The following is a 21,284-nucleotide window of genomic DNA, read 5'->3' on the forward strand; positions in this document are numbered from 1 at the left end:
TCAGTTTGCCTGAACCTTTTTTTAACTTTTTATTTTATTTATTCTTAAAAATTTTTACTTTGTATTGGGGTATAGCTGAATAAGAATGTTGTGATAGTTTCAGGTGGACAGCAAATGGATTCAGCCACACTGATACATGTATCCATTCTTCCCCAAACTCCCCTCCCATTGCCTGGACTTTTCAAGGAACAACAAAGAACTAGAGTAGAGTGACCAAGGAGAGTGGTAGAAGATGACGTCCTGGTGAGTGGGGAAAGGGGGAGATTGTGCAGGATTTCATAGGTCATTGTAAGACATCTGAGGGTTCTGAGCAAGGGGTAACATTATATGGCTCATGTTTTTTTTTTTTTTTTTAAGAACAAAGACTTTATTTCAAACAGATTCAGTGGTATGTCTACTACAGCAAAGTCTGGTTGTAGCAAACAGTTTCCTTTCAAATCTGCACTGATGTATAAATTAGACATTATTTGGTAAAATGGTTAATTTCTGATGCTAATTTCTATATTTAAAATGTAGATTCAATCCAAAATGATGCTAATTTCTATATTTATTACTGGCTCTATTTTCAGTACTAGAGGTTAAATTTTCATCACCAAAAAATGAGAATAATCTTACAGCTACTACAAAGGTAATGAGCTGTGAAATTATTTTCCCACTACTGTTCTGAAAATATACCCCTAGATTGTTAAGAGAAATTCCAGCTTCATTCAGATCTGTTAGTTAACTCTTCAGTCATCATCATATACCCCTAGATTGTTAAGAGAAATTCCAGCTTCATTCAGATCTGTTAGTTAACTCTTCAGTCATCATCATATACCCCTAGATTGTTAAGAGAAATTCCAGCTTCATTCAGATCTGTTAGTTAACTCTTCAGTCATCATCTACCCTAGATTGTTAAGAGTCAGCTTCATTCAGATTGTCACTCCTCTTCTTATTTGACCCCAACCAATTTAAGCTTCATTCAGTGTTTCTCAACTCTTCAGTCATCATCTACTGTCGGCTAAGTGCAATCTTTTTCTCCTACCAATTAAATGCCAGTGTTTCTCAACAGGATTAGTCAATCTTTTCTCCGATTTTACCCAAATCAGCAATTTTACCCAAATCAGCCTTGACTGCACTAACTCTTCCTCCTGTCGACAGGGATCCTATATTCACCATAAGCACTTCATTCTTAGACAGCTTTTGTACTTTCGCTGCTTTCTTGTCTCCTTCAGTGCGAACACCTAGAAGCCTTCTAAGCAGGAAATAGGAAATTTCCAATTCTGTGAAGATCTCAGGTAAAGCTCCAACCGCACCAAGTACTTGCCCCACCATTCTGTCAGCCCGGCACAAAGTGGGGTCAATTTTTGTTCCAACTCCAATAAGACCTCCTGGGGCAGCATACTGAAGATCATTATGCTCTGCGAAAAGCGATACAATTTTGGAAAAGATAGGTTTACACATGAGTTTTCCTTCACTGTCTTTGGAAACAATACCAGGTCTGACTTCTATCTCCTCGCCCACCTTTAATACTCCTTTTAGAATACTACCACCAGCTACACCCCCCTTAAGGTCATCAACTTCACAGCCAGGTTTGTCGACATCAAAGGATCTAATAACAATAAGTCTGGGTTCTGAAGTAAAGTCTCTTGGGGGTACTGGAATTTTCTTTACTATGTACTCACAGACAACTTCAATATTGTATTTTAGCTGAGCAGAAATTGGGATAATAGGAGCGCCTTCTGCTACTGTACCTTGAACAAATGCAAGGATCTGTTCATACTGTTCTTTAGCCTGGCTTTCTTTTACCAAATCAATTTTATTTTGTAGAATCAAAATATGCTTCAGTTTCATGATTTCTACAGCAGCCAAGTGTTCAGATGTCTGAGGCTGAGGACAAGACTCGTTACCCGCTATCAACAGAAGAGCGGCATCCATCACTGCGACACCGTTCAGCATAGTAGCCATCAGAATATCATGGCCAGGACAGTCAACAAAGGAAACATGCCTGACTAATTTGAAGTTCCCTTTGGTCCCTGGAATGTCTGTAGGAAACTCATCAGGTGTGCTACTTCCACAGGATCTATAACATTCTGGCCGAGGACAACTTGGGTCATCAAGTTTATAAATCTTAGCATTAGCATAGCCAAGTTTGATTGTAATATTTCTTTCCAGTTCATTTTTGAAATGGACAGTGTGGACTCCAGAAATAGCTTTTACAACTGTAGATTTCCCATGAGCTACGTGACCAATTGTACCTATATTAATTGTGGCTTGTCTGCTGATAACTTCATGTGAAAGTGGCGTCAACTTGGAAACATCCAAAGTGGCGAGATCTTGCCGAGAAAGGTGCGGCTGCCCTAAAGTCACACCAGCCTCGCCCCCCCGCCATCTTGCCTGGAGAGGTGGCTCATGTTTTTAAAAGGATCTCTCTGGCAACTGTGTTAGGAATCCATGGTAGAGAGAGCATCAGTAATTCAGGAGAGACAAGATCTTGGCAATAATCAAGGAAAGAGTAGCAATGGAGATGGTAAGCAGTGGCCAGATTCTGGAAATACTCTAAATGTAGAACCCCGAAGATTTCTTGAGAGATTGGATGTAGAATGTGAGTGGAAGACAGGAGTTAAGGACTGGCCTGAGCTGCTGAGATGACAGAGATAACATTAACTCAAATGGAGAAAACTCAGGGAGAAACTGTGTTTAGAAATCTTCTGCATATCATTTAAAATCCTTTCAGCCTCCCATAGTCCAGGTGTTGCTGCAGTGATCAATTTTGTGCAGGCATCAATCTGAAGATCATCTCTCAAGAGCAATATTCCATCCAGCATCTTCCCTCCCTCTCTTCCTGCCTCTAACGTGGGATACTGCAGAAACTAGCCCTCCATACACATGTGTAGTTAGAAGCATGTGGTGCTTCTGACCAATGGCAGACAGGAGCCACTGGATAAATGCCTCCTCTTTGTTCTTCTTCACTATAGTAAAGAATATAAGACACGTTTCATAAGTATTCTCAGAAAGTTCCACAGTATCAATCAACACATGGCATTTGTTAACTCAATAATGCATCCTTGTATTGGGCTTTTGTGACTTCTTTGTTTCCCCTGAGCCCCTATTCTATTCCCTGAACTCATATTCTCAAACCAACCACCAGCATATAAGCCTTTGTTTGGGGCTCTGCTTTCAGGGGAGGGCTTCTCTTGTGGCTCAGCTGGTAAAGAATCCACCTGCAATGCGGGACACCTGGGTTTGATCCCTGGATTGGGAAGATCCCCTGGAGAAGGGAAAGGGTACCCACTCCAGTATTCTGGCCTGGAGAATTCTATGGACTGTATAGTCCATGGGGTTGCAAAGAGTCAGACACGACTGAGAGACTTTCACTTTCACTTTCAGGGGAACTCTGGTCATCGAAAGTGACTCCAAAAAGCAAAGCCTCGGTATGAAATTTTGGAGGCAGTTCTTACAACACTGATTACAAGACAATAAGGACCCCTGCTGGTGGTTAAGTGGTTGTTGATAAATTGCAAGTGGTGACAACTCCTGCATACAGTAGTAGCAAAGCTAATTATCAAGACTTTACTGTAGTAGATTAGAATGAAGAGCAGATAGAAAATGAAGCATTGAATTACACAGTGGCTATGGTACTTGAGCATTGTGGAAGCAATGATACTGTGGGCTAACAATGACAGGGCTAACAATAATCAAATCATGGCCCATTGTGAAAGCCAGAAGCCTTTAGCGCACAGTAACCACCGAGCAGACTGTGCTAAAAATCAGCTTCAGTATATAGTCATAAGGGTGGCAGGGCTGCAAAGCAGTCTAAATGCACAGCCTTGAAATATCACCCATGTCAAAACTACAGCCCTCGTAGGAAAACAATGAAATCTTGAGATCTAGAATGGGGATATTTGTGTGCCCATGTCTTATAATCTTAAATGCTCAGATTTTTTTGTCATCCTCTCTGTCAACAGTCTTTCTTTTAATAAAGGAAAGCAGCCTCTCTTTGTCCAGAAATACGGCAAAGAGTATATCGGAGGCAAGTGCCTTATTTATGGCCTTATTTTCCCCAATATCCTCCCAACTGCCACTGCTTCAAGCCTGTAACCAGCGTCAGATCTCAGCCCAATCTACATGGAGATTGCAATCCCTGCTCCAGGGGGAATTGGACCAGAATTATTCAATCTCAGTTCTAGTGACATTTGGGGCTGGATAATTCTTTGCTGCGGAGGCTGTCCTGTGTATTGTAGGTGTTTAGCTATATCCCTGGCCTCTACTCATTAGATGTCAGTAGAACTCTCTCAGTAATGACAATCAAAAATGTTTCTAGACAGTACCAAACGTCTCCTTGGCTTCAAAATCACCCATTGAGAATCACTGACCTATAGATAAAGAACTGCAAAACTGTCTAACATAACCAATAGAAACCAGGGGATTATATGCAGGAGTAAATATTTAGAGTGTTAAAACGCGGGAATGAAGTTGTAAGGCTAGGTAACAAAGAATTTATGACATGGCACCATTTACTTGTGATTCTGGATTTAAAGTTTGACAAGGATACCTGGAATCAGTCCTAATACAAACCCTTCATGCCTCCTTAAAGCTTGGCTATGCTGATGGCCCGTGCTAAATGAGATGTTAGAACAACTCTGAATGAGTATTGAGAAAGGAATCAGAAGACTCAGGGGAGCAGGAGTGTTAGAATGATTTTATTATGTGAGACAAAAGAACCACCAGAATATGTTTCCCAGAAGTAAGGATGTTGAAACAAACTTATTGTAAAACTAAAGTACCTATCAGCTAGCTATGTTACCCAGAAGGGCCATGATGCACGTTGCCTAATGTTCAGACTATTTGTTCCTGCAGATCTAATGGTACTTGAGGGATCTGTGATGGATAAGAGCCCTGTGTGAAATTTCTGGAAAGCTCCCAGTAAAAGAGTTGCAGCACAGATCCTGAGTATTCTGCAAGGCCATGCCTGAGCCAGAAAACTATTCTCCACTGGGAACACTAGCGCTATCTATCATGAGCTGGATTTTATCAGATCCACTAAGTCATAAGTGCATGAATACAGCAGCAATTGGTTGAAGAATATAAACAGTGTAGGGCTGAGCCTGAACAGGTCCAGAAGACACAAGTAAATTACACGAAAGGGTGACTCAGACTTCCATGGAACATCCATAGCACTGGCACCTCTTCCTCAACTCACTCCTCTGCCCTCCTGGGGCTCCCTACAACTACCAATCTCAGAATAAAAAGCTTAAGTGTGGTTCACAGATGTGTTGGTGTGTAGGAAAAACTGAACTGTGGCTGTGCAAAGCCCTACTCAGGGATGGCTTTAAAGAACAAAGGTGAAGGGAAATCTTGCCAGTTGGCAGAGCTTGGGGCAGTATTCTTCATCGCATGCTTTTAGAGAGAAGTGGCCTGATGTACAAACATCCAGAGACTCCTAGGTTTGTCTTTCTTGCCTGAAGTGACTCTGCCAACATTCAAAATCACCAGAATTATAGCATTCCTGATTGTTACCCTAACCGAGGAATATATTTTACAGCCAAAACAAAAAGTGACAATACACACATGACCATAGACTCCACTGAGATGGTCATATCCCTCATCACTCAGAAGCAGCCAGCTTCTGATGTGGCAAATGCTTCCAATCAACCAATAAAGACAGAGCTAAAGACATAGCTCTGGAAAGCCCGGAATGGGAGCAGGATTAGCCCATTTTATCATCACTCTCAGTGACTCACAGAATTTGTGTTTCCTGCCTCTCAAATCCAGGCTTTGCTGGATTATAATAATTAGCTCTCCAGGGGTTGGGTGGGGGCTTCCCTGCTGGCTCAGTGGTAAAGAATTCTCCTGCCAATGCAGGAGAGGTGGGTTTGATCCCTGGGTTGGTAAGATCCCCTGGAGAAGAAAATGGCAACTTGTTCTAGTATTCTTGCCAAGGAAATCCCACGAACAGAGGAGCCTGGTGGGCTACAGTTTGCAAAAGAGTCACAAAACATTGGACACGACTTAGCAATTGAACACCAATACAAGCACGAGGGGTTGGGTGGAGGAGGCTTCACTGAACGTGAAACTCCCTCACTATCATTTGGTTGCTTTGAGTTTCTCATGATAGTAGTCCAGCCAGCAAAGGGAGGAGTGACTGCATTGGTGGGAGTAATCAACTGTGATTAGCAAAGGATCTGGGATTGTTGCTGTACAATAGCAATAGGGAGGGTAAATCTAGAATCCAAAGAATTCAACAGAGGCTTATCTTGGGATAAGTTGAACAGGCAATCACACAATCATGGCCCAATCAGAGGGAGGGAAACAAAAGCTGAAGGTTCCAGTTGCCTCACTGAGCCAACAACCTAGATCAGGTGATGCGCTGGCCAAGGGTGAAGGGAGGTAAGGATGGGGAGTAGAGCGGGGAGCTCAAGAGAACAAGTACAGTCTTGGCATCAGTGTAGCAGCAAGGACTGAAGCTTATTGCATCAACTCTTATATTAAGTCTTTGCAATGATTGCAGGTATCCATCATCTTGAAGGGGACTGTAAAGGACTAGACTTAAATGGCCAAACAGATATGAGTGGTACAAAGACTGGACTAATGGACACCATCTGTGTATCTTCTGTCACCATTTCAAATCCTTCAGCCTCTTATTCCAACCACTGCTGCAGAAACCTGTTCTAAACAATCCGATAAACTGTGGGCAAGTACAACATGGTAGGCCTCTCCTCTTCCTTCCTGCCTCAGGACTTCTCCGATGTGGCAGTCAGCTTGGCATTCACAACTGTGCATTTGGGAAGTGTGGAGTAGTTAATGGCTAGGGGCCTTAACGTTTGATCAAAGGTAGACCGGAGCTAACAGATAAATGCTTTTCCCACTCTTGGTTTCAGTGGACAGTTTTGAGCCTCACCTCATGACTTTTCCAGAAGGTATTAAGGGATCAAGAAAACAGACATGGTGGCAACCAACTGAACAACACATCCTTATACTGCCTCTCTCTCTTCCTTGTTTTACTTCCCCTCCCTCATCTCTCACTCTTGCTGCCTGGGATCAAAACCCCAGATGAAATACTGTGCCTCCACTTTGAGAGGAATCCAGGAGAGGAAGTGAGAAATGGCAATTCACTTCTCAACTCTGAAGCAGGCTGTAAACATACAAGTTAAAATAATAATAATAATACGACAAAATAGCATGTGCAGTTGTCATATAAAAAGTGAATACAGTAAGTGTTCTGGGACTGAACAAGAAGGACCCAAGAGGCCTGTTTAAAGATCAGATCAGATCCTGCTCTTAAAAGGGAAGTCATTCAATGAAACTGAAAAGCATTTCAAGTAGTATTGACCAGAGTATATTGATTTCAGTAGCAAACAGGTCCCTACTATTTCTGCAGATTTTTCCACCAAATTATATCTTCAGATACACATTGAAAGATACTTTGCATATCTCATTTTGTCCCTTTCTCAGTGAACCCATCTTGAAAGAGTGAGTTACACATTCTTTTGCATTTCCATGGTCTTTCATCTCTTTTTTTTCTTTTATTGTTTGGTTCACCACACTAGACTGTAATTTATCCATCTATTTAATTCTGTCTCTCCAATGACCGTGGGAGAGACAGACCCCCTTCTCAGTGGGATCCCTGTCTTTGTATCTCCAGTCCCTGGCACTTAGGTGGCTCTGTTTCTCAAATAAACAAATGCTTGCACCAAAGGGTTCCTGCAGAACCCTTGCAAAGGATGGTATTGAGCTGAAGTAAAGAAACCACTCCTTTGAAATACCAACATATTTATCTGGCCTGTATCTCTCTTTGGCCATTTATTTTGTCTTATTTTATATGTATTTATACGCACCCCACTCCAGCACTCTTGCCTGGAAAATCCCATGGACGGAAGAGCCTGATGGGCTGCAGTCCATGGGGTCGCTAAAAGTCGGACACGACTGAGCGACTTTACTTTCACTTTTCACTTTTCACTTTCATGCACTGGAGAAGGAAATGGCAAACCATTCCAGTGTTCTTGCCTGGAGAATCCCAGGGACGGGGGAGCCTGGTGGGCTGCCGTCTATGGGGTCACACAGAGTCGGACACGACTGAAGCGATTTAGCAGCAGCAGCATACGTATATCTTATTTGGCCCTACCATACCATGAACTTCTTCAGGGTAAGAGTCATATCAAATCACCTCCACACCTCCATCAAAGTATCTGGCATAAAACAGGTGCTAAGAATATGGACTTAATAAATCACTTGCCTTGCAACCAACAACACTGGCATTATCTGTGCTTCCTAAATTTACACCTGCATAGGTGTCATCCTGTTAAGACATAGATTACCATTCAGTAGCTCTGAAGTAAGCCTGAGGGCTGCATTTTCTAAAGAACTTTCAGATGATCCTCAAGAAGCTGCTCTACAGAACAATTTTTAAATGTCAGTGTCACTACATCAGTGGACCTCTACAGCATATGAGACTCTTCCTGCTGCTGCTGCTGCTGCTGCTAAGTTGCTTCAGTCGTGTCTGACTCCGTTCGACCCCATAGACGGCAGCCCATCAGGCTCCCCCATCCCTGGGATTCTCCAGGCAAGAACACTGGAGTGGGTTGCCATTTCCTTCTCCGGAGACTCTTCCTGGAAGATATTAAATGTGCTGGTGGGGACTTCCCTGGTGATCCAGTGGTTAAGACTCCATGCTTCCACTCCAGGGGGTACAGGTTCCTTCCCTGATTGGAGAAGGAAGATTCTTCATACTGTGGGGCCTAAAAAAATTAAGAAAGAAAGAAGAAGAAAAAAGTGCTGTTATCTTGGCCCCAGCAAGATACCTCCTGCCCCCTCCCCCATTCTGATTTAACTCATTTAAACTCTCCATGCTACAACCTGTAAGTATCTAGATTTAGATTTAAAGCAAGAGAGTTTGAGAAAAATATCTACTTCTGCTTTATTGACTACAACACCTTTGACTGTGTGGATCACAAAAAACTGTGGAAAATTCTTTGAGAGATGTGAGTACCAGACCATGTTACCTGACTCCTGAGAAATCTGTATACGGGTCAAGAAGCAACAGTTAGAACTGGACGTAGAACAACAGACTGTTTCCAAATTGGAAAAGGAGTATGTCAAGGCTGTATATTGTCACCCTGCTTGTTTAACTTATATGCAGAGTATATCATGTGAAATGCTGCGCTGGATGAAGCACAAGGTGGAATCAAGAGTGCCGGGAGAAATATCAATAACCTCAGACACGCAGATGACAGCACCCTTATGGCAGAAAGCGAAGAGGAACTAAAGAGCCTCTTGATGAATGTGAAAGAGGAGAATGAAAAAGCTGGCTTAAAGCTCAACACTCAGAAAACTAAGATCATGGCATCCGGTCCCATCACTTGATGGCAAACAGATGGGGAAACAGTGGAAACAGTGGCTGACTTTATTTTGGGGAGGCTCCAAAATCACTGCAGATGGTGATTGCAGCCATGAAATTAAAAGATGGTTACTCCTTGGAAGAAAAGTTATGACCAACCTAGATAGCATATTCAAAAGCAGAGACATTACTTTGCCAACAAAGGTTCATCTAGTCAAGGCTATGGTTTTTTCAGTGGTCTTGTATGGATGTGAGGGCTGGACTATAAATAAAACTGAGTGCCCCAAAATTGATGCTTTTGAACTGCGCTGTTGGAGAAGACTCTTGAGAGTACCTTGGACTGCAAGGAGATCGCACCAGTCAATCCTAAAGGAAACCAGTGCTGAATGTTCAGTGGAAGGACTGATGTTGAAGCTGAAACTCCAGTACTTTGGCACCTGATACAAAGAACTGACTCACTGGAAAAGACCCTGATGCTGGGAAAGATTGAAGGTAGGAGGAGAAGGGGATGAGAGAGGATTAGATGGTTGGATGACATCACCGACTCGAAGTACATATGTTTGAGCAAGCTCATGGCGGTTGGTGATGGACAGGGAAGCCTGGCGAGCTGCAGTCCATGGGGTCGCCAAGTCCATAGGGACACGACTGAGCGACTGAACTGAACTGATCTAGATTTAACTGAACTTTAGGCGTGCAAAAAAGAAAACATTTGATCAGATCTCTTCGTAAGTGAACTGTTGAAAACAGCTGAATAAATAAGTCTTCTAGAGAAAGGAATACGCACACCAAATCCCCCAGGTCCGCAGTCAGTCTCCAGCGACAGGGGCCGCTCCTGCAAGTCCTAGACACGCCCCCTCCGGAGAAACCTGACCCCACCCCCTCACCAAGGCCAAAGCCGCGACTGCTTCCTTCTCAACCCAACAGACTTCCGGCGAGGAGGTGTGTCACGTGCCCGGATATAGGAAGTTGTGGCCGGACGGCTGCTTCCAGTTCACTGCTTAATTGAGCGGTTCATCCTAGTAACGGTGGCCGCCCCAGTCCTGTCCGGTCTCCGTGTTGGAGGACCCGCCTCGGCACAGCCGGGCTCGGTCCGGCCTTGCGGTAAGCCTTCGGCCGCGGCTGCCGGGCGGTCCTGGCGGCAGCGGACAAATGAACGGAGGGGTGGACGCCAAGGTCTCAGGCGGCTCCTCAGTCCTGGTGCTGGTCCAGCGCCGGGGGTTGGGTACTGCTCCCTCCGCCGTCAAAGCCCCCCTCTCTTCCCAGCCTTTCTGGGTAAGGCGGAGAGGCCGGTGGGAGGATCCCGTTACCCCTTGTTATCCTGGGGGACTGGGAGGGCAGCCCAGACATCCTTTTCCGGTTCCGCCCATGAAAATCAGATTTCATCGTAAAAAACGGTCTTAAACAGTTTCTTCTTTGGCTTGGACCAGGAGGGGAGGGCGTGGCAGTACCTTCCCCTTCTTTGTCCAAATCCTCATTTTCTTCTAAATCTCATAAGTGCATTTCCCTGTTGCCATGCATGGCGTGTTCTCTTCAGTGCTCCATGCACTAAGGTGTCTGGATAGCAGACAGGGTACTTACCCACACGCACTCACTCTCATGACAGTACTGCTTACAAGTTATCTGTCACATCCTGTAGATCTGGCTGAATTTAAGGAAACAACGACCAACATAGAGTATTGTGGCTGACTGCCTCTGGAACGTGGTCAGACATGGGTTCTTATACCTGGAAAATAGTTTTAAAGAACCTCTAATGACTTATTCACTGATTTACCAAAAGAGTATTATAAACACTGGAGAGTTTCTCACGCCATGTTCATAAAGTAGATGCCGTTGGAGGCAAGAATCTTCCTGTCTTCGTGGATATGTCTGTCATATTCACCATGGTAACCTAAAATTTTGCCTGGCACTTAGTGGGCATCCGGAGAAGGCAGTGGCACCCCACTCCAGTACTCTTGCCTGGAAAATCCCATGGACGGAGGAGCCTGGTGGGCTGCAGTCCATGGAGTCGCTAAGAGTTGGACACGACTGAGCGACTTCACTTTCACTTTTCACTTTCATGCATTGGAGAAGGAAATGGCAACCCACTCCAGTGTTCTTGCCTGGAGAATCCCAGGGACGGGGGAGCCTGGTGGGCTGCCGCCTATGGGGTCACAGACTGAAGCGACTTAGTAACAGCAGCAGCAGCAGCAGTAGTAGGCATCAGTGTTTGCTGAATGTGTAGTGCTTTTCATTCTGCCTAACTCCTTTATCAACTGTGCCTATTTCCTCTCTTGTTTTTACCACTTACCATATCGTCCTTGCTTTTGACCAAAGAGGGATTGGGTGATAGATGCTGACCACTAATAGTCATTCATTCATTTAACCAGTTTTTATAATTCAGCTTAGATTTCCTCAAGAGGTATTTGTTTAGTACCTACAAAGACAGAATATGAAACTGCTAAAACACCTCCTCCCCCAGCCATCCCCCCTGCTCCTTGAAGAGAGTTCTTGAGATCCAGGAACTTGTGACTTAATGAACCAGTTGGACAGCAAGTACTGGATGTTTAACAAATACAGTAAGTGGTATAGCAGTTGAGAGGAGAAATCAATTTGGATTAAGGTCTGTATTGAATCAGTTCAGTTGATTCGCTCAGTCATGTCCGACTCTGTGACCCCCATGGACTGCAGCGTGCCAGGATTCCATGTCCATCACCAACTCCCAGAGCTTGCTCAAACTTATCTCCATCAAGTCAGTGATGCCATCTAACCATCTCATCCTCTGTCATCCGCTTCTCCCTTCAACCTTTCCCAGCATCAGGGTCTTTTTCAAGGAGTCAGTTCCTTGCATCAGATGGCCAAAGTATTGGAGTTTCAGCTTCAGCATCAGCCCTTGCACTGAACATTCAGGACTGATTTCCTTTAGGAATGAAAGTGATGAATCAAGTTGATGTAAATTATGGAATGTAGTTAGGATTTGTGTAGATGATACCCTCTGCATGGAAAATCTCCTGAGCAAAGATTTAAAGGCTAGAATGATCAGAGGGCTTGGAGTGAAAGGTTTGTCTTTGGGAGCATTAGAAAAGTGTTGAGCAAGGGCATATTATGATGAAAGATATGTTTTAATATTATTTGTTGAGAGTTTTGGGGTTATGGAAGCTTGCAAAGAGGTAACCAGATGCTATGATGTTAAATAGATGTAGTTGGTGTGAACCTGGATTGTACCTTGGCAGTAGGACCAGAAAGGATAAATTATGTGTAGATGAAGGAAAATTAGCAAAATGCTTTAGCTGTCAGGTTATTTGGTACCTTCATTTTGGTGAATTTATTAACTGTCTGCTATGTCTTTGCCAAGTTCTGGGAATATAAGGATGAATAAGACACAGGCCTTGCCTGCAAGGAAATACTCTTAATGGGAAAAGAATACAACTAGCTGGACAATATGGTTTGTAAGTACTGTGTTAGCAGAATAGAGGGGAAATGTTAGAGAAGAAGGAAAGGAATTTTTGGTTTTTTTTGCGTGTGTGACTTTCACAAAAGAGGTCTTATTTTAGCAGATTGAATTGGAATTTCCCGGGGAGAAAAGAATTTGAGAAAAAAGAAATTACACGAACAAGAGCCTGGAGATAGAAAAGCAAACTGCCCAGTATCCAGGGTGGCTTCAGCAAAGGATAGAGTTGAGCTTTTAGCATATGTGTAGGATCTAGAACATATGAAGAGATAGTAACATAGACATTTTATAATGGGTGGAATGGAGGTTAAAATGGAATGTAGAAAGATGAAGAAAGCAGTTGGGGAAACTTGCTCTTCATGATTTTATATTCTTTCCAGGGTAGATGGTGAAGTCATTTGCAGAGAGGGAGTAGACTGACAGAATTGGGGGTTGAAGGAGAGAAATAAGGATTTGCAACACCGATGGAGTAGGACGAGGGAATCAAAGAAGTGTTAAGGAATGGCTGAGCAACACTGAAAGTTTAGCATTGATTGGATTTAAAAGTTGTAATGAGTACAATGGACATGGATATGAGACCTTCTTAAGTGCCATATGGTAGCCCAGGAGAAGGAGAGAAAAAAAGACAGTTTATAGAGATTGATGAGCAGGGTGAACTGGTCTACACGTGGAACATATCATTGAAAGGAATGGTGTGGGTGTATGGAAATAAACACTGCCTCCAGGCTAGACTGGGAAAGAAATTAAGCTTGGAGAGGCCAGATGTTCTAAGAGAACAGGATGGAAGGGGAGGTCAGAAGACCGGAGGCTGAGATGAGGGGGAATAGGGATGGAAGTGGGAAGATGTGGTTTTTCTGAGAAAAGCAATTTTTTTGAGTTGGAGCAGAGATAAAAATGTTACAGATTGAGTAAAATTGAGGAGTTTTCAAAAGAGTCATTGTTGTATAATACAATGTTGTATTATGTAATACAATGACAAAAGAGTCATTGTATTATAAAAATACATTAAAAGTCATTTATTTAAAACTCATAATTCCTTCATTGTCCCATAGAAACAGTATTAGGAGTATAAATTAATTTCCTAAACCAGCTCACATGTATTAAATACTATACACCTGCATTGGAAATAGTAATACACACACACACACAAATATGTATTCGGTATATTTAACAAATAAAATTGAAAAGAGATGTTTAAAAAATATTTAAGTTGATATTTGAAAAAAGACGTTGAATTAGATGAGAAAAGGAAGACGAGTGGAAAACTATTTTCTAATAACAGCTTTTTTGAGATATAATTAATATACCATAAAATTCACCCTTTTCAAATATATAATTCAGTGCTTTTCAATATATTCACAGGGTTATACACCCATCAATACTGTCTCATTGAAGGACATATTCATCATCCCCAGAAGAAGCCCCATACACATTAGCAGTCACTCCTCACGCCTGCTTGCCCCCGACCCCTGGCAACCAGAAATCAGTCTGTCTGTGTGGATTTGTCTGCTCTGGACATTTCATATAAACAGAATCATGAAATATGTGGCCCATGGCAACTGACTTCTTTCACTTAACATAATGTCTTTAGGATTCATGTGTGTGTCAGTAGTATGTATCAGTACTTTGCTCCTTTTTATGGCCAAATAATATGCCACTGTATGGGTACATTTCATTTTGTTGTTCCCCAGGACATTTGAGATGTTTCCACTTTTGGCTATTGTGAATAATGCTGCAGTGGACGTTTATGGGCATACATAAACGTTTGTGTGGACATACATTTTCAGTTTTCTTAAGTATATACCTAGGAATGGAATTGCTGGATCATGTGGTAAATTCACATTTAACTGTTTGAAACCACCAAATTATTTTCCAGAGCAGCCGCAGTATTTTACAATCATCAGGAGTACATGAGACTTCCCTTACCAACACTTGTCTTTCTAATTTTAGCCATCCTAGCAGGTGTAAAGTGGTGGGTATCTCATTATTTTAATTTATGATTCCCTAATGGCTAATGATGTTGAGCATCTTTCCATGTCATTTTTAACCATTCATATGTCTTCCTTGGAGAGATGTCTCCCAAATCCTTTTCTCAATTTTTAATTGGGTTATTTGTTTTTTTGTTGTTGAGTTGTAAAAGTTATTTATATAGAAATTTATATTTAAATATTGGGAATGGGCCTTTTAATTTTTCTTAAATCTTTTAAAAAATATTTAGTATTTGGTGAGCACTTCAAAAGATCTTCAGTTCAGTTCAGTCGCTCAGTCGTGTCCAACTCTTTGCGACCCCATGAATTGCAGTACGCCAGGCCTCCCTATCCATCGCCAACTCCCGGAGTTCACTCAGACTCACGTCCATCAAGTTAGTGATGCCATCCAGCCATCTCATCCTCTGTCGTCCCCTTCTCCTCCTGTCCCCAATCCCTCCCAGCAACAGAATCTTTTCCAATGAGTCAACTCTTCGCATGAGGTGGCCAAAGTACTGGAGTTTCAGCTTTAGCATCATTCCTTCCAAAGAACACCCAGGGCTGATCTCCTTCAGAATGGACTGGTTGGATCTCCTTGCAGTCCAAGGGACTCTCAAGAGTCTTCTCCAACACCACAGTTCAAAAGCATCAATTCTTCGGCGCTCAGCTTTCTTCACGGTCCAACTTTCACAGCCATACATGACCACAGGAAAAACCATAGCCTTGACTAGACGGACATTTGTTGGCAAAGTAACGTCTCTGATCTTAGAGTTTGATAATACTGGTTCTCTAATTTCTTTTCCAAACACACAGCTTTTTATCTTTTATGATGTAGGTGTACAAATGTATGAAATTATTTCCCCATGCTTATTAACCATAAATAAGGTCTTTTCCTAATCCTAAATGGAACAATATAAGAAGAATGATTTTGACAAATGTAATATCTATACTCTGAATTTTTCAGCTGAGTAAAGATGACAGCAATCAAGCATGCATTACAAAGAGACATTTTTACTCCAAATGACGAACGCCTGCTGAGTATTGTCAATGTCTGCAAGGCAGGAAAAAAGAAAAAGAACTGTTTTTTGTGTGCCACAGGTGAGTATTTAATAAGGAAAGATTTCTTTTATTCCTTGGAGACATTTCCTGGTTGTTTATAAAATATTCTTATTGTCTCTATGATTGGAAAAACTGTTGGGCCAGCACATTCATTTTTTTCAGTTGTCTTTAATTAAATCTTAAAAAGATACAAAAGCACTTCCATAATATATAAAGGTATGAACACTTGTGTAGCCACCACCCAGGATAAAAGGAATATTACCATTACCTTTGAAGTCTCTTGTGTGCCCTGCCCTGCTCCCATTCCCTTCCCTCCCTCATTAAGAAGTAATGAGTATCCTGAGTTTTGATTTACTATTTCCTTGCTTTTCTTTATCATTTTGCCATATATGTTTGTAATCTCAAATAATGTATTGTTAGATTTGCTTTAAACTGAGCATAAATTGGATTGTAACACATGTATTCATTTGTGACTTCCACTCATCAGTAGGTTCCTGTTAGTGAGTGTTACGTCTGTTTTTCTCCCATGCCTATTGAGTCTTTTATTTCCACTGCTCTGTAGTGTTCTATTCTGAGAGTACAACTGTTTACTTACCCATCCTACTAGTGATGACCAGGAGATTTGTCTCCAGGTTTTGCTATTCAGGCAACAAAACATGCTTGTCCTTGTCTGCCAGTGTATAGGCAAGAATTTTCTGGGGTAGATAGCTAAGTATGAGATTGCTGGGTCACAGGCATGTGAATGATCAACACTATAATAACAAATTATTTTCAAAAGTAGTTGTATTGATTGCACTCCCACAGGCAGTGTGTATTTTGGGTTCTCCACATCTTAGTCTAAACTTGGTTTTGACGCTGGGTTTTGACAGACTATCAGTTGTTTCCAATCTGGCGAGTGTGAAATAGAATCTCATTGTGGTTTTAAACTGTATTTCCCTAAATAAAAATGAGACTAAGTCTCTGTTCATGATTTTATTAGCCATTTATTGCCTAAAGTTGCCTGTTTAAGCCTTCTATTCATTTTTCTACTGTGTTGCTTGTCCTTTTTGGTTGGTTGATTCTTTGAGGTCTTTATATAATGTGGGTGCTAATTTGTTGGTTATATGCATCCTGGTTTGTGGCTTGTGGTTTCACTTGTTATGATGCCTTTTGATGACATTTATAATTTAAATGAAATCAGATTAATCAGTCTGATCGTTTATCTGACCATTTATGGCCTTTTGTCTCTTGTTTGAGATGTCCTTCCCTACCCTGTCATGTGTCATGTCGTGTGTTGGTTGTTCAGTCATGTCTCACTCTTTGTGACCCCATGCGTTGTAGCTCACTAGGGTCCTCTGTCCATGGAATTCTCCAGGCAAGAATACTGGAGTGGGTTGCCACTCCCTTCTCCAGTGGATCTTCCCTACTGAGGGATGAAATCCAGGTCACCTGCATTGCAGGCGGATTCTTTACCATCTTAGCCACCAGGAAAGCCCTTAAAAGTATTCTCCTGTATTACCTTCTACAAGTTTTATAATTTTACCTTTCATATTTCAGTCTTTGATTTACCTGTATCCATGTTTGTAGTGATAAGTGTTTGTTTTTTTCTGGTCACTTTCTTATATCTGGTTTTTATGTTGTTTTGTGGGTATTTTGTTGTTTTATCTAAATTTTATAATCAACCTGTCATGTTCCAAATTTTGTTAGGATTTTTATTGGAGTTGTTTTAAATCTATAGTTCACTTTGGAGAGAACGTGCATTTCTATATAAAATCTTGTTCATGAATATGGTGTGGTTTTCTTGGTCTTCTTTAATGCCTTTCAACAAGGATTATAGTTTTAAAGACTTTCAGTATGTTTTATAATTTTAAAGGCTTTTGCACATGTGTTGTATTTACTCCTAGGTATTTATTTATTCCTAGATTTTTTTATACCATCATAAATGATAATTCTTATTAGCATTAATACATTTTAAGACTTTATTATATTTTTAGAGCAGTTTTAGGTTTACAAGAATATTGAGAGGAAAGTACAGAGAATTCCCATATATACCTTTACCCTTACATGCATAGCCTTTCTCTACCACTCACCACAATGATACATTTGTTACCAAGAATAAATCTACATTAACAAATTGTAATCACCCAAAATCCATAGTTTACCTTAGGGGTCAGTCTTGGTGTTGGTTTGGACAAATGGATAATGACATATATCTGTCATTATAATGTCATACAGTATTGTCACTGCCCTAAAAATTCTCTCTGCTCTGCACGTTCATCTCTTCCCCAATTCCTGGTGACCACTCATTTTTTTACTGTCCCCATAGTTTTGCCTTTTTCAGAAGACCAAATAGTAATTGGAATCAAATAGTATGTAGCCTTCTCAGATTGGTTTCTTTCATTTAGTAATATGCATTTAAGTTACCTCCAGTGGTTTTCATGGCTTACAGCTTACTTGTTTTTAGCATTACATAACATTCCATTGTCCAGATACACCACAATTTATTTATCCATTCACCTACTGAAGGACATCTTGGTTGCTTCCAAGTTGTCAGTTTTGAGTAAAGCAGCTATAAACATCTGTGTGCAGGTTTTTGTGTGGACATGTTTTCAGATTCTTTTAGTAAATACTGTGGAACATGATTGCTAGACTGTATGGCATGAGTATATTTAGTTTTGTTAGGAAATTGCCAGACTTGTCTTCCAAAGTGACTATACCATTTTTAGTTCCCACCATCAGTGAATGACAGTACAAGTTGCTGTACATCCTCACATGTGTTTGGTATTGTCAGTGCTCTGGATTTTGGCCATTAAGAAGGAAATGACCACCCACTCCAGTATTCTTGCCTGGGAAATCCCATGGACAGAGGAGCCTGGCGGGCTACGGGCTGTGGGGTCACAAAAGAGTCAGACACGACTTAGTGACTAAGCAACAGTAGGTGTGTAGTGGCATCTCACTTGTTTCCATTTGCATTTTCCCCATGAGAAATGATGTGGAGCACTTTTCATACATGTATGTACCATCTGTATATTTTCTTTGGTTGGATGTCTGTCAAGGTCTTTGGCCCATTTTTTAATCAGAATATTTTGTCTTATTGTTGAGTTTTAAGAGTTTTACTTATTAAGGAATCTGCCTCTGACCCTCTAGTCTGATTTAGATTCTTCTTTTAGTAATCTGTGTATTCCTCAGTCATAGCGTTTGTTATGAAATACTATTCCTGCTTTAGTATCGTGTGGTGGCAGTGAAGAATCTGCCTGCCAATGCAGGAGACACGGATTCAATCCCTGCATCAGGAAGATCCCCTGGAGAAAGAAATGGCAACCCACTCAAGTATTCTTGCCCAGGACATCCCATGGACAGAGGAGCCTGGCAGGCTACAGTCCATGAGAGTCAGAAACCGCTAAAAGGGTCAGAGACCACTTAGCAACTAAACAACAATAGGCATCTGACAGCTGTTTGCAGTGAATGAATGAATGAAGAATGAGGAAATGAATAATGTCTCTAATGAAAGTGTATGTTTTATTCAACAGTGACAACTGAACGCCCTGTACAGGTGAAGGTGGTCAAAGTCAAGAAATCTGATAAAGGAGATTTCTACAAAAGGCAGATTGCTTGGGCCCTTCGAGACCTGGCTGTGGTAGATGCCAAGGATGCTATTAAAGTATGTTTTTCTTTTTTTCTTTGACGTGTCTTTCATTTTATAACATAGTATGTTGACTTCTAAGATGATCTAAATTTATTTTCTGACCCAGTGGTTCACCACCTAACCTTGAATTAGTCTACAGTGTATTGTCCAGCCTTCCATTCTCCCACTTCTCAGTCTTAGGCTACTAAAAATAAGTAAATATGTAAGCTTGTTTCATTGTTGGTGGGTTTTTTTTGAGCTGCAATTATGTTTGTTCACAAGCTACATAATTAGAGCAAAATAACCTTGACTGTACATTTCTTTGTTTAGATTAGGTATACTTAGTATAGAATCCATGAATAAGTATGGATTTTAAGGTGGTTTGTAGTGTGAGTTTTTAAAAAAATCATTGTTTTGGTAAAACCTCATTCAAAATCACATAAAATATAATAAAAGTGAATCTTCCTCAGGTAGCCCTCACAAATTAATGCAGAATCATCAGCTGAGGCAGCTGAGCTGGCCCTGTGAAGCCATGGTTTGAATATTGTGGCTCAAGTGATGGCACTGAGTTACACCCCTTATTCTAAGGACTTTAAAGAATACGATTGTTGTTGTTAAGTCACTAAGTCGTGCCCAACTCTTCTGCGACCCCACGGACTGTAGCCCACCAGGCTCCTCTGTCCGTGGGATTTTCCAGGCAACAATACTGAAGTGGGCTGCCATTTCCTTCTCCAGAAAGAATAAAATATAAGATATTAAAGAATAAGATATCACACCTTCTGCTTAAGTCACTCTCAAATTCCAAGAAGGTTGAATAATATGATAATCATGATAAAGGGGCACCTTTATTCCTGACAGTTCAAGGCTTTTCACAGCAGTACCCCTTAAATAAAAAAAAGGAAATCAAGTAGAGCTCTTCAGGTTAAAGCATGTGCCTCCTCCTCCTCAGCCTCTCTAACCCTGCCCTCATCTTCCTTCATAGCCCAGGGGCCCTTCCAGAGCTCTCGGGGGTGCTTTGCAGCATATCCTCTATACTGTGGATGGGGCTGTAAGCAAGGCTTATAGTACCGTAACTGCAGGTGCCCTGTGAGTGAGCTCTTCAAGTCTTTACACTGATTCAAAAGGCACAGAGAAGTGAAAATTACCTTTGTAGAGCAGTCTGATAAAATAAAAGTCTGGTTTTAGGCTGACCCTGATTCAGACCTCTGAGGATCTAAAAGCTGTTCAGAATGACAAGTAGTTGAGTCAGGTGCAAACAGAAATTTTTTAAAGAAACAAAAACAAGTTTAGGAGAGTTCTGCATATCTGTAGAGTTGTGATTTCTTTCAAAGTGGAGAGAATGCCTTTTCTGTAAGTATTTTAGGGAAAACTGGGCCTTTGTTGATTTCTACAAAGCACCCAATTTTTAGAAAAATGTGGAATGTGGAAAATGGGGTCTAACAGGTGCTTTGAGTGTGGGTGCATGTGTATGTATTTGAAAAGAACACAAAAATGAGATTTTAAAAAACACTTTGCATTATATAATAATTTCTGTTATTCTGGGAAGGATCAAGAGGAAAGATTTTCTGTTTAAGACAAAATACTTTAAGGCCTTTTTAGAAACTCGCCTTTATTAAAAAGCTTTCTTCTCTTTAGTAGTTTTACATTTCATAAGCCCATTGACTTGTGTAATTCACTAACATTGCTAAATGCTTATTTGAATGCATTCCTCAGCTGACACCTCATTGCTGACTTGCTTAATGGATTTTTTTTTCATTTTATGCAAGCACCTTGGTGTGTGTATGCTATATATGGATATAAAACATAAAATTTTTATACATAGTCTAACAGCCATTTAGCATCACACATTGATTTGTGTGAGTGTTGCTGCTGGAGCACTCAGCTTCTTTTATGGCATTATGGGAAATATTC

General features: G+C 41.2%; 1 protein-coding gene and 1 pseudogene across 5 annotated transcripts in view; one reads left to right on the forward strand and one right to left on the reverse strand.

The window, feature by feature from the left end:
• Positions 1-986: 986 nt before the first annotated feature.
• Positions 987-3,693, reverse strand: LOC138988191 (eukaryotic translation initiation factor 2 subunit 3 pseudogene; annotated as a pseudogene).
• A 6,559-nt stretch (positions 3,694-10,252) lies between these two features.
• The window catches only part of EXOC1 (exocyst complex component 1), a 52,875-nt gene continuing 41,843 nt past the window's right edge, over positions 10,253-21,284 (forward strand). For 2 of the 5 annotated variants that reach the window (XM_070372436.1, XM_070372435.1), the window contains exons 1-3: positions 10,253-10,417; positions 15,675-15,808; positions 19,279-19,409. In XM_070372436.1, the coding sequence (XP_070228537.1) occupies positions 15,685-15,808; positions 19,279-19,409 (255 nt within the window). In that variant the 5' untranslated portion in view covers positions 10,253-10,417; positions 15,675-15,684. The remainder of the gene's footprint in view (positions 10,418-15,674; positions 15,809-19,278; positions 19,410-21,284) is intronic. The other 3 variants (XM_070372437.1, XM_005899050.3, XM_070372438.1) reach the window with 2 other exon arrangements.

This window comes from Bos mutus, chromosome 6 (genome assembly GCF_027580195.1).
Source record: "Bos mutus isolate GX-2022 chromosome 6, NWIPB_WYAK_1.1, whole genome shotgun sequence".
In the NCBI taxonomy this organism is placed as follows: domain Eukaryota; kingdom Metazoa; phylum Chordata; class Mammalia; order Artiodactyla; family Bovidae; genus Bos; species Bos mutus.